Source organism: Rattus rattus, chromosome 5, assembly GCF_011064425.1.
Source record: "Rattus rattus isolate New Zealand chromosome 5, Rrattus_CSIRO_v1, whole genome shotgun sequence".
NCBI lineage: Eukaryota > Metazoa > Chordata > Mammalia > Rodentia > Muridae > Rattus > Rattus rattus.
The window spans coordinates 79,455,999-79,469,796 of NC_046158.1; the positions used below are offsets into that span (position 1 = coordinate 79,455,999).

Genomic DNA, 13,798 nt, shown 5'->3' on the forward strand with positions numbered 1-13,798 from the left:
ACCAAGTAGAAAAGCTGCTCTGGTAAATGTCTATACTCATTGAAATCCTACACAACCGTTAGAACTGTAAAGGTGACTCTGCTAAGAATTCCATATAAAGTAACGATGCTGCCTCTGGCAGACGACCGTTCAGAAACTGACACGTTTCATCTTTCTCCAACAGTCATGTAAGGTAAACATTTCTACAACAGACTTGAGGGTTAAGTAAGCCCTATTTTCACAAGCATCACACTGAATGTTACAGCCACAGAGTAGACAGAGGTCATCCAGTAAGTAGAACCCTTGCTTCTTAGTCTGCACAAAGAAAACCATAAGAGACATTCTGATGTCTGCTTCAAAACAGAAAATTTCCCATTTGATTCACAATAGTGTTCATTTAAACCAAGCTAAAGATAGTCATTTTTGTGTTTTTCTAAAATATTCTTAATTTTAATAAATTGAGTTTCAGCTTTACTTTGTCTTTACAAATGACTGGTATCTCAGGACTTAACACTTTCAATCTGTCAGTACTGAAAAGGTTAAACTTGAGAGTAACACCCTGGTGGATATCTGTCTCCCTCAACCACCAAAGGGGTGTGGGGAGGGGGAAGGAGGTCACAGTCAGTTACTCCCGTTATACCAGCGCTCACTGGAACATCTGTAGGCACACAAACACTCTACCCTTCAGCCTTCAGCTTGCCACAGTCAAACTAAACAGTCAGTGACCCTCCCCAAGTGCCGAGTTTAATTCCCGGCTTGGCAGCAAGGATTCAGAGAGGGATAAGCAGCCCCTCTGGCCTTCAGGTAGGTCCAATACCTTCATTTCTAGAAAAGCTAAAAGACGGGAGCCTATGTTGATTAAACTTTAGGGGACTGCTGATGCCACACTAAAGCAGCATGTTGGCTACAGGTGGGCAGGGCATCTGGGTAGGGAAGACAGGCGGTAGATTTCCGAGGTATGGTTCTGGTGTCCAGCTACTGCAATGACTAATTCCTTCGAGGTGCTCTATTGATCTTGCTATGTAAATGACCCTCTGGCGTCAATGTGGGAAGAAAGGCCTAACCCTGCTTTCCTTGCCAGCAGTAATCAAATAGTATGTGCCTCAAACCTGACTAACCGTGCAAACCAGTGTTAACTCCCACACTACGTAGCTGCAGTCCATGGGGCACTTGCTGTTCTGGAGTCAGGAAACATAAGCAGTGGTGATGGGTGAGACTGAATGTTTCAGACGGTACTGTCTGTCTGTGGAGAGAAAGTCAGGTCAGCACAGGAAACTACAAACCCAGACCTCACACCATTAGTTCCCTTCTGATACCAACTATGCCCTCACTTCAAAGTGAGTTGAGTAAAAATCGCCCCGCTGCGGAATGCTAGCACAGGGCTGAGGACATGGCACTCGGGGTGTTGGCCCTGTATTTCTTCCTTTTAAAAAGCACCTTTAATGTATTGACTTTAGAATTTCCCTCAGTTGAAAAGCAGTGACTTTTTTTTTTTTTTTGGCCTATTTAAAGAAAAACCTTCAATGGGTTATTTTAAAACTAACGTAATTTTTAAACAATTGTTAAAACCCTAGATGTAACTAATATAGCTATGTTAAAACCATGGGAGAGATACTCTTCAACTCCAGTGAAAATGTAGTCCTGCCCATTAACCAAACTTTCAACAATTCAATGTGTGAAAAATGCTAAAATACCTCCAATGTTTCTACTATTTAAATACACAAATCATCTGAGTAAAATGGGACTTAAATGGGCAAGCACTTGTCTCTGTTCCAAGAGGAGATATTGTAGCTCTCTTTACTGTTTTTAGGGCTCCAAGTTTATTACAATAATAGACAATCTTCCCTGTGCAATGTCTGAGAATATGCCTCTATTTAATCCATAATAATCCAAAATCCCTAAGACAACCTTAACATGACACAGCAGGCTACAATTCAGGCTGTTTTAAATTTGGGGCGGGGTGGTATTTAACTCCTTGGAATCTGGAATCCATTGCCCCTGTACTGATTGTTCTATAATTCTGTATTGGTTTTTGTAGGTATTTGAAATAAGGGAGCTTCAAACTCAGTGCAGCCTCCGCCCAAAATGGGGCAAAATGTCTGAAAATAATCATTCAGCATGGAGAGTGTAACCACCTAGGGTACCCATGGTTTTCACTTACTGGATTAGGGGTCAACTCTTTCTTGTAGTGCCCATGGGCAGAATGTTCTCAGCTGATAGAAGATCCTATCTTACGCATATGTGAACAGCCCAGGAATATATTAAACATTTTCCCAAGCTATTTCAGAATCAGAGCAAGCTGCTGGGTCTACAGACAACCACAGTCTGAGGAAGTGGAAGGCTTGCCCTCAGAGCTGCAGAAATACTCTTTCTCAGGCACCATCTCCTCATGGGACTTAACTCACCAGAGAATTTTAATGGACCATATCTTGAGGATTCTCTGGCTGCAAGAGACTGCTTAGCAATTAATGACACATAAACTCTAGAAGTTCTTCAGGTCAGAAAAGATATATGACAGAGTGATCATAGATATTACATGGTTTAAAGAACATTTGCAGGGGGAACAGTAATATAGTGGCCAGTAACATTTGCTGACTAATTTCTGTGCACCAGTCATTGTGGCTTATAATTTGCATGTGCTAGCTTACTTCACAAAGCAATCCAATGAATAGCTATTAATATTATCCTAATTTACAGGTAAAAGGGAGAAAATATGTTACCAAGGATGATCACAGACACAAAGTGGTAGCATCCAGATTTAGACTCATAAAACCCAACTTTGGATCTTGCATAAGCAGTGATGGATAGGCATAGTAGCAAGAATGAAATGCCCTTTTTGTTATCTACACTGAGTCACCACCAATACCTTCGGCTTACACATTTATCCAACTATTATTAGTTCAAAAGTCTATCGCTTACACCGCCCCCTCTACTGCTCAAAAGAATGAAGGGAGCTGAAAGAATGTTAAGAGCCAGAAGATAGAGAGGATTTTAAATGCTATCTTTAAGGTATGGCACAACCATTGCAATCATGAACTCACAGTTGCTATGGATGCCTAGACTGGGCCTGAAGAAGTCTGGCCCTATAGCAGGCAGTCATTGCTTGGAGGGGAGCTCATGAGGCCCTACCCTACTCTGCTGCACAACTGACTACTGATAGATTTAGTGTGTGTGTGTGTGTGTGTGTGTGTGTGTGTGTGTGTGTGTGTGTGTCAGAGAGAGAGAGAGAGAGAGAGAGAGAGAGAGAGAGAGAGAGAGAGACACTGCCTTCAGCTGTGCAGCCATTCATGGGCACTCCAAGCTTCTATGGACAGCAAAATCCATGGCCACACAGATGTTTCTGGTTAACCTCAGTGGGACAAAACCCAAACAAAAAGATATTAATGTAGGAAATGTAAGGAAGGATTTTTAGGAAAGAGGGAAGGTTGGCAGGGACAGGAAGAAGATAAAGGAGGGGGTTGAATCATAAGAAAGAACGATATATGTGTATGAAACTGTCAAAGAAAAAACTAATTAAGAAAAAGAGGTTTACATGTCTACATCCATTGACCAATCCCAACATCCTTTAGTTCCTCCTAACCACCTCCAGCATCTCTCATGTATGCTTGACAGTATCTACAGATAACTGTACGCTAACAGCCTTACTATCTATCCAAGGACAATGGTATCTACTATTTACTGAGAGCAAGGCTTGTTCTCAGTTCTTTACAAGTCGTAAATTACTAATCGTAGTTGACATCAATCCATGTGGGTAAAATTGCCTCATTTTACAGATGAGAAAATCAAGTTACAGAGAGTTGGTTAAACAGTTTGCTCAAAGTCATGTAGTTACTAAGTGACAGTCAGGATTCTAATCTAATCTCAGCATTGAGTCCTAATCTTGACCATTATTTTATGATGCTTTTTAAACAACTTACTTTATGATGCAAATTTTATTTTGTTTCAACATTTAGTGCCAAAATAAGAGTACTTCACATCCACAAGCAGGAAGTACACTTCATACCGCTCTAAGGTAGGTAATGATAACTTACCAAGCTTACTTTATCTGATAAATATTTCCTAACAGCAGTACAATATGAAAGTGGGCCCTCTTTGTATTCAATATGAAATTACTCAAGAGTCATCTCACAGCTCATGAGCTGAAAAGTGAACTGAAATGGAATAATTCTATTTTCCTTGGGGGATTGAGGGGAGGCTAGTTCAGGAACTTTCTCTGCTTCCCTGAAAGAATCCTCAAAACAAAAAGCTGCTGAGGTGGAAAGGCGTGGACTCTAAAGTGTCTCTTGCAGCCACCTAATTACTATTACACTTCCGTTTCGAGCAAGTAAATTTCAAGCTGTTTCTCCGCTACATGCTAAGTATTCTGAGACTCGTCCTTTTGTTTTGAAAGACAGTCAACTTTCCTAACTTCTTGTCCCAACAAGCAAAGAGCCCTCAGAGTGCAATTCTGAGTCTCGCTTCTATACATCCAGTGCGGAGTCAATAGAGACACCTCAACCATAATTTCCCTTCAAACTAAGGCTTCCAGGCAACCACACTCGGGCCAGAAGCATGTGTGCCTCCTCCCGGGTACTATTAAGAGTCCCAGGAATCGCTGCAGCGATTTCTGGGCACGGGTTTGCCAGTGCTCCTCCCGATACTCTAGCCTTCCAGCGCCACGATGTCGACAGAGGGCGGAACTCTCACCTCCCGTTCCCTAGCTGTCCGTGATCATGGCGCCCATCTAGTCACTTCGCACTTTTGGAGTCCTTACAGTCAAACAGCCTGCAATGTTTCTGTCCTGAAGCAACAAAGACAATTTATTCAATTACACAGCCCATGGAACATGGATTCCTGGGAAATGTAGTTCCTCGGATTCTCAAAGCAAGGGCTTGCTAGGAAAAAAGGACTACAATTCCCAGAAATCAAAGCAAAGCCAGTCCGCCACTAAAATAGGTCCTAGCTCCTAGGATAGATAAAGTAGTGTCTGTGACTCTTAGTTTCCGAACTTGGGGGGAGGAGGTGTCTTACGGTTCTATCCATCTATCAAACAGGTTAAATGATTTTTCTTTAAAACAAGCTTTTTGTATGAGGAAGAATCTAAACATAATTATCAATATGAAGAGATATTTTAAGTTAATACGTTTTATAATTCTTTCAGATAAAAGACCTACTCACAATCAAAAAATGTCCCTGCAGATGGTTACAGTGGGTCATAACATAGCCTTAATTCAACCAGGCTTCTCACTGATGAATTTTGATGGTCAAGTTTTTTTCTTTGGCCAAAAAGGCTGGCCTAAGAGATCCTGCCCTACTGGAGTCTTTCATTTTGATATAAAACAAAATCATCTCAAACTGAAGCCTGCAATTTTCTCTAAAGATTCTTGCTACCTCCCACCTCTTCGTTACCCAGCTACTTGCTCGTACAAAGGCAGCACAGACTCTGACAAGCATCAATATATCATCCACGGAGGGAAAACGCCAAACAATGAGCTTTCCGATAAGATTTATATCATGTCTGTCGCTTGCAAGAATAACAAAAAAGTTACTTTCCGTTGTACAGAGAAAGACTTAGTAGGAGATGTCCCTGAAGCCAGATATGGCCATTCCATTGACGTGGTATATAGCCGAGGAAAAAGTGTGGGTGTTCTCTTTGGAGGACGGTCATACATGCCTTCTACCCAAAGAACCACAGAAAAATGGAATAGTGTAGCTGATTGCCTACCCCATGTTTTCTTGGTAGATTTTGAATTTGGGTGTGCTACATCATATATTCTCCCAGAACTTCAGGACGGGCTGTCTTTTCATGTTTCTATAGCCAGAAATGATACCATTTATATTTTGGGAGGACACTCACTTGCCAGTAACATACGTCCTGCTAACTTGTATAGAATAAGAGTAGATCTTCCCCTGGGTACCCCAGCGGTGAATTGCACTGTCTTGCCAGGAGGAATCTCTGTCTCCAGTGCAATCGTCACTCAAACAAATAATGATGAATTTGTTATTGTTGGTGGTTATCAGCTGGAAAATCAAAAAAGGATGGTGTGCAGCATTGTCTCTCTAGGGGACAACAGGATTGAAATTAGTGAGATGGAGACCCCAGACTGGACCCCAGATATTAAGCATAGCAAAATATGGTTTGGAAGCAACATGGGAAACGGGACTGTTTTCCTTGGCATACCAGGAGACAACAAGCAGGCTATGTCAGAAGCATTCTATTTCTATATGTTGAGATGCTCTGAAGATAATGCGAGTGAGGAGCAGAAAATTGTCTCAAACAGTCAGACATCAACTGAAGATGCTGGGGACTCCACTCCCTTTGAAGACTCAGAAGAATTTTGTTTCAGTGCTGAAGCAACCAGCTTTGATGGTGATGATGAATTTGACACCTACAATGAAGATGATGAAGATGATGAATCTGTAACCGGTTACTGGATAACGTGTTGCCCTACTTGTGATGTGGACATCAATACTTGGGTTCCGTTCTATTCAACTGAGCTCAATAAACCCGCCATGATCTATTGTTCTCATGGGGATGGACACTGGGTGCATGCCCAGTGCATGGATCTGGAAGAACGCACACTCATCCACTTGTCAGAAGGAAGCAACAAATATTACTGCAATGAGCATGTGCGGATAGCAAGAGCATTACAAACTCCCAAAAGAAACCTCCCCTTACAAAAGCCCCCAATGAAATCCCTCCACAAAAAAGGCTCCGGAAAAGTCTTGACTCCTGCCAAGAAATCCTTTCTTAGGAGGTTGTTTGATTAGTTTAGCAAAAGCCCCTCAGATTCGGGTGTGTTGGTTTCTAAATCTACTCTTTAAATCATAAACAGTATTTCGATTTTTGTTTACTGAAATCTCTATGCTACATTTTGGTTGTGTGAATTAAGCGCTGTTTTGATGTAATGTTAATTATAATTATTCTAACATGTGTGGTTTTTAACATTTTATTCTGGAATTTCTTAAATGAGAAATGTTACACAGTTTTTCATTAAGGATAACAGTGATAAAGTATAGAACTCTTGCATTATTTTGTAACAATCTACATGTTGAATAGTAACTAAATATCAATAAACTAATGCACAAAAAAATGAAGTTGTTTTGTGTAATAAATAGCCTATAGTTGGTTTAAACGGTTAAAACCAACAGCTATATCCCACACTACTGCTGTTTATAAATTTTAAGGTGGCCTCTTGGATTATACCCATGAACAGACAGATATAGATATAGATAGATATAGATAGATAGAGATAGATAGAGATAGATAGATAGATAGATAGATAGATAGATAGATAGATAGATAGATAGATAGATATAGAGATAGATATTGTGTATTCAGCACCATAAAGAAAAAACTAATCTATATCAAGCCAGGTATAGTGATGGTGATACACACCTGTAATCCTGGCAAATTTGTGAGTTTGATGCTTGTTGAGGTATGGTCTCTTGCGATGTGTTGTAATGCTAAGTGTGGGCCCCAAGATCTGCTTGCCCCAGAGACAAGAGAGGCCACAAATAGACCTAAGTGATTCTCTGCGACCTTGCCCCCAAGTTATTTGTGGTTGAGTGAATAAAAATGCCAACAGCCAATAGCTGAGCAGAAGATACATAGGTGGGGGTTGGTGACGCCCTGGCTTGGGGTAGGAGGAGACCATGAGGAAGGGGGAGAAAAAGGTGAAGTCTCCTCCTTCACCTAAAAAAGCATAGGTTAGGAGTCAAGAAAGCATGGCCCTGAGTGCTGGCCAATGGGAGTTAAGAGCAGCCCAGATGAAATGTCATAATAACTTGGAGTATAAGTAGGAAATAGATTTTAATAGCATATAAGGTAGATATCTACCCAGCCCTAGAGCTAATTAAGGCTTATTGTAAATATAAAGGTCTTACGTGTCAGAAAAAAAAATGGTCAAAGAAGGAGTAGAAACTCTGAATTGGGATCAAAATTTTCTACAACAGATACTGTCTGGGGCTACATTTTATCTCAAATCCAAAAGCTGATAGAAGACAGAGCACTGGTGGCATTGTCACGTTCCATGCTCAAAGTCCTGAGTCCAATACTGTGGACATTTTCTTGAATTACCTACATACGCTTCAGGAGTAAAAAAAATATATTCCAATCACACGCCTTTGTCCGAATCACTCACTTTGGGGCCTCACATTTAATCCCTTCAAAATCAATGGTTCACCACCTTTGAAAATGCTCAACTGTTGTCCCTCTTTTTCCTTAAAGATGGTTGTCATCTCTGGAAATAGTCATATGTCATTCAAGGCCCAATAGCATGAAGCCCTGAAGTGTTGCCTTACCACTTTAAGTGAAAAGTGAAATATGACCATAAGCTTAGACAGTGGTTTGGGGCTATTAATCTCATGGCAGGGTTGGGGGTGCCTAATACTGAGTCCTGAACTGTTTTCTAAGTACCTGTTTTCAAACAAGTATGGAAATGTTATCAATAAATATGCTATCAATAAAAAGAAAACTTTCATATTCTGTGAATGAAAACTCTTAATTTCTTGGAGGAAAAGCACCAAATCCCTCATTGGGACTTGACATGATTCTTTAGTTCCACCAGCTCCTTCCCTGAACACAGTTGTACTGGCTGGTTTTGTGTGTCAACTTGACACAAGCTGGAGTTATCATAGAAAGGAGCCTTAGTTGAGGAAATGCCTCCATGAGACCCAGCTGTAAGGCATTTTCTCAATTAGTGATCAAGGGGGGTAGAACCCAGCCCATTGTGGGTGGTGCAGTCTCTGGGCTGGTGGTCTTGGGTTCTATAAGAGAGGAGGTGGAGCAAGCCAGGAGAAGTAAGTAACATCCCTCCATGGCCTCTGCATCAGCTCCTGCCTCCTGGCCTGCTTGAGTTCCAGTCCTGACTTCCTTTGGTGATGAACAGCAATGTGGAAGTGTAAGCTAAATAAACCCTTCCTCCCCAACTTGCTTTTTGGTCATGATGTTTGTACAGGAATAGAAACCCTGACAAGAAAACAGTCTATGCGTGAGTCCCCATCATTGTTCAATATTCTTTATCAAAAAATAAAGATAAACGAGGTAGATGGCAGCGGAGGAAAAACAATATTTGAAGTTGGCCTCTGGCCTCCATCCATATTCACATGCCCATATGTGCACATGCTTCCACTGTTACATAACTATGCTTACATACAGACACACACACACCCACACACACACACACACACACACACACACACACACACACACACACATTTTTAATTCCAAGCTCCACATTAAACATTATGGGACCTGCAAAAAAATTTCATCTCCAAAGAATTTGTTGTCTCACCATTGAAAGAGGCCAAGAACAGGGAAGGAAAGATACTGCTTGTACTTGAGCCATTTATGCAGAAAAGGCTGCCCGTGCAAATATAAACTCTTTTCTAACCTGGAATCCACCAAAAAAAAAAACACAAAATGGAAACAAAATATTTCGGACCTTCTATTTTATGTCTGCTGAAGAATTACTGTAGCAAAGATAACAAAACATGTAGACCATGCCACTTGAAGTGATTACAAAATGTATAGTGATCACTTTAAAAATGGGAAATCTGTGTTGCAAAGAATGACCGAATCATTTAAGACAACAAAAAATATGAACTTGTTTAAGGACAAAGATGGAAAATAGATATAGAGATGGACCAATTCACTAGACTTTTGATCAGACCTCAGTGTAGAAATACACAGATCTTGGCATTCAAAAAATTAGGGTGTGTGTGTGTGTGTGTGTGTGTGTGTGTGTGTGTGTGTGTAACATGTTCCTCTGTATATGTCATACACAGGTGTATGAGTGTGTTCACCTGTGTGTGAGTGTGTGTGAATGTGTGCTTATGCATGTGGAGGTCACAAGACAACCCCGGGTGTCATTCTTCAGGGTCCCTCCATCTTTTTATGACAGAGTCCTTCACTGGCCTAGAACTGACTAAGTAGATTAGACTAGCTGGATATCATAAACAATCTTGTCTCTGCCTCCCAGCACTGACATTAAGAGAGGGTTCTATCACCCTGGCTTTTTATGTGGGTTCGGAAAATCAAACTCAGGCCCCTTTCATGCAAAGCACTATAACAAATCAGCTATCTCCCCAGCCCAGAATGAGTTCTTTTCTTAAGTCAGAAATACATTGTCATCTTCAGGAGAGACTAGAAAGCAATAAAAGGAGAAAGGAAATTTCCTTAAGTCCAAAGAGGAGCGAACAGGGAAATAAACAACTTCATAAGAAGATGGGACCTTTAAGTACTAATAACTTTCCTTCATCTCTTCCCACCTAGACTTGGGCACCACTGCCTGAGAGAGTAAGACATTCGTTTGTAGACAATGTACCACTGAAGTAAAAGAGGGTGGTTAAACTTGCCTCCAGTTCCTTTCCATGTACACACATGACCTATCTCATACCTGGACAGAGGCCCTCGAGCTTAATACTTTCCAAAAGCAACCCCCTTGTGCCTCAGTCCAGCGTGGTTTAGAACACACGTCCTCAAACTCCTCCATGGCTTCCTTTTTGCACACAAGGGGTGTACACTGCATCCTACAGGCAACATTTCTGCCTGGTTCCCCAGTAGTCCAGCCCCAACTGCCAGTCTTTTACTGTCAACTTTTCTTTCCTAAATTCCCAAACACTGAATGCTTTCCTGTCTCAAAGTCGTCCTAGAGGCTCTCTGCTCTAAGTAACGGGCCTAACATCAGCCCGCTCATGCAATTGGCCTCCACTTAAATGTTCTTTCTTCCTAGGTGCTTTTTCTCACTCCCCAGTTTAAATTCTACTATCATATCACACTTTTTTATACTTATCTATTGTAATTGTATCTAACGCTTTTTCTCCTCCACCCTGGCACGTGAACCCTCATTAGCCTCACTGTTGATATCTTGATGCCTAGCTCCTTGTGAACCAAAACTATGCTATTGGCCACTGTATCTCAGTGTCAAGTGTGCATTGCCTGCTGAGAAGAAGCAGCCCATAAATACTTACTGTAGAGCCTGCTCACCCACACCAGTCTCTATTGTAATAAAGGTTGAGACAGTTTACCAACAGCCTTCTACACCTGTAAAGCTTCAGTACCACAGCAGTGACGGCACCAGCAAGATATCTGAGCTTGGTAAGGATGGAACTCAGGGGAAGCTAACAGATGTCTAATTGGAACTAAAGGCCACTCAACTGGTAGAAACTCATGCCTGATACTATAAAACAGCCCATGTTTAGAGATGTCGTGGAGCTTAGAGGAGGATCAACTATTGCCATATTATTGAAGTAATATAATTTCCAATTGCCTTCTAAATGTCCATCCTTCTACCCACAAATCAATGCAACTCTCATGCCTTGTCAAAAAGCTTTCTTTTGCAGCAGACAGAAACTATTGGTGATATCCTCAAGTGGTCAAAATAAATGCAGAAAATGAGTGACCATGGGGTGCCCAGCCCCCCAAATGGGACATCTATAACACAACCCGAAAACCTAAATCCAAGGGGAAATTTCTGAAAAAGAGATGGAAAGATTATAAGAGTTTATGGACCAGAACAACTGCTATATGGTGGTTTCCTCTGACGGGACAGGGATGTTGCTCCCATGAACTCTCAATAATATGGCTACCCAAAGAAGTCCTGTAAAGACCACGTCAATCAACATGTTAACATGGATGGAAGAAATTCAGGGCCCCCTTTCCTCTGAGATGAGCTACAGGCAGTCAGTGGCTGCTGAGGAAAGGAGAGCCATTTCTATTTGGTTTTGTATTAAGGTGTTGATGGTGATGACGTGGTGGTGTTGGTCATGATGGTGGGGGTATTCTCTTCAAAGAAGGGGCACCAATCCTATATGAGACAGTTTACCAACAGTCTTCTACAGCTGTAAAGCTTCAGTACCACAGCAGTGATGGCACCATCAACCCTAAACACATGCAAATAAGGGAAGCACTAACTTTACTCAGTAGTTTATGTATAGATATATACATATATACATATATATGTATATATACATATGTGTGTGTACATGTGTGTGTTGTGTAAAACAAAAATATAGTTGAGAAGCAATGAATGGGAAAAGAATAAAGAGGGGAAGGGGGAGGGAAACTGTTTCCTCTGGGCACTTGTCTCTAATGTCAAGGCTGCATTTTCTGTGTTTTCTCTGTGCTCCTCTAACCATGTGAACTGTCTTCTAATGTTATTGCCCATCCTTTAAAATCTACGAGTCCTACGTTACAAATACTTTTGCATATGTATTAAAACGCCATCGGTACTTTACTGCAAAGCAAATGTGCTTGTAACTGATACCTAAAAAAATATAAAAGTAAATAAAATACAATTTATGATGCCTACTTAAAAGTAAACTGAGTAAACTGGAAGGCGTCAAGAAAATAAAAATAAATATACAAGAAATTAGATAACAACAAGAGGCAGTTGGAAGATACAGGAGAGAGTGGGGTTTAAAAATTATGTGAATACAGTGTACTCATGTATGAATCTTCAAATAAAATAAAATAGAGGCTGAAGTAGCTAGAAATGATAGCATGAAGGAAGTGCACTCCAGCTGTGCCTTACTTTTAAGTAAGGATAAACTACATTTTTCAAAAGCAGGATTCATATTCAAATATTCAAAAGGTCAGGTCCGGAAGTATCACTAGGGACTAACTTGCTACTAACCATGTTCTGGAATGATCTGCGTTTCTTGGAAAATGAAACGGAGATGATAAATTAGTTTAGAGGCAATTAGGTCTTGGGAACAAGCTATTTGACTGTTAAGTACAGTATTTTAAGAACCGGTGTAGCTGTAAAGAGAGACAGATTGAATTCCAGTCCAAAGTGAAAGAAAACATGAGGTGTCGACTTAAGTAAAAGGAAGAGTCACACAAAGATGGGCCAAAGGGAGTAGATTGTAAAGATGTGATTCCGGCTTAGATGCTTCCCTGACCACAAGTGAAGATGGAGATCACAGAAGTACCTAGTTCAAAAGGATAGAATGTGGCAACGTATGTAAAGTTGCTTTCCATCACTTTGCACCACAAAAAAAGAAGTTTGGTAAATGATAGGTATCTAGTTTGATCTGGCTTTGTGTGTATATATTTAGTTGGCTTGACTTGGTCTTTTGTACCCAGTAAGTCAGCCTTGAACTCACAATTCTTCTGCCTCGGCCTCCCAAAGAGTTGAGACTACAAGTGCTTTCTACCATGCCTGTTGATTATTATTGCTAGCACTGGGCAATGAGCCTGGGGTCTGGCTAGCTTTGCCATAATGTAGGTGGCTGTGGGCAACTGGAAAATCATAATTTTAATCACGGGTTTTGGGGTTATAAGTATTTCTAGAAGATTCTTAAAAGAATTTAAAAGAAAAGTTTTACTGCTTGCTTTAAGTATCTGGAACCAAAATCTTTCACCCTGTGTTGTGATATATTATATTTTTATCATTAATCTAGTACCCTTTGTTTCAAACATCACTGTCTTACTTCCCTGTCCTATTGCTGTGATAAATTGCCCCCAACGACTCAGGTGCAAAAAGATTTATTTCACCTCACAATTCAAAGGCATCCGTCATAGCAAGGAAGTCAAGGCCCCACGAACTTGAAGCAGCTGGTCAGGAAGCAGAGAGCAATGAATGCTTGGACTCTGCTCACTTTCTCCCTTTTTACCCAGTCCAGGATCCCACCCAAGGGAATGATGCCACTAACAGAGAGGTTCTTCCCATTGGTTAACCCAATGAAAGTATGCTCCCACAGGTATGACCAAAGTCCTGACTCTCGGGTGATTCTGTTTCTCGGGTTGACATCTCAGACTAAGTATCACAATCACCAAATTCATTTTTACGTCCTTCAAAAAAAAGGGGGGAGTGATAATTTTAACTATGGGCAG

At 40.9% G+C, this 13,798-nt stretch overlaps 1 protein-coding gene across 1 annotated transcript; it reads left to right on the top strand.

The window, feature by feature from the left end:
- Positions 1–5,145: 5,145 nt before the first annotated feature.
- Positions 5,146–6,729, top strand: Rag2 (recombination activating 2). The gene has a single exon (XM_032902242.1). It carries the CDS (start codon positions 5,146–5,148, stop codon positions 6,727–6,729), a length of 1,584 nt encoding a protein of 527 aa, XP_032758133.1.
- Positions 6,730–13,798: the final 7,069 nt, after the last annotated feature.

What these genes read in the sequence shown, in the direction of transcription:
- Rag2 (XM_032902242.1), top strand. Translation starts at nt 5,146, where the DNA reads ATGTCCCTGCAGATGGTTACAGTGGGTCATAACATAGCCTTAATTCAA.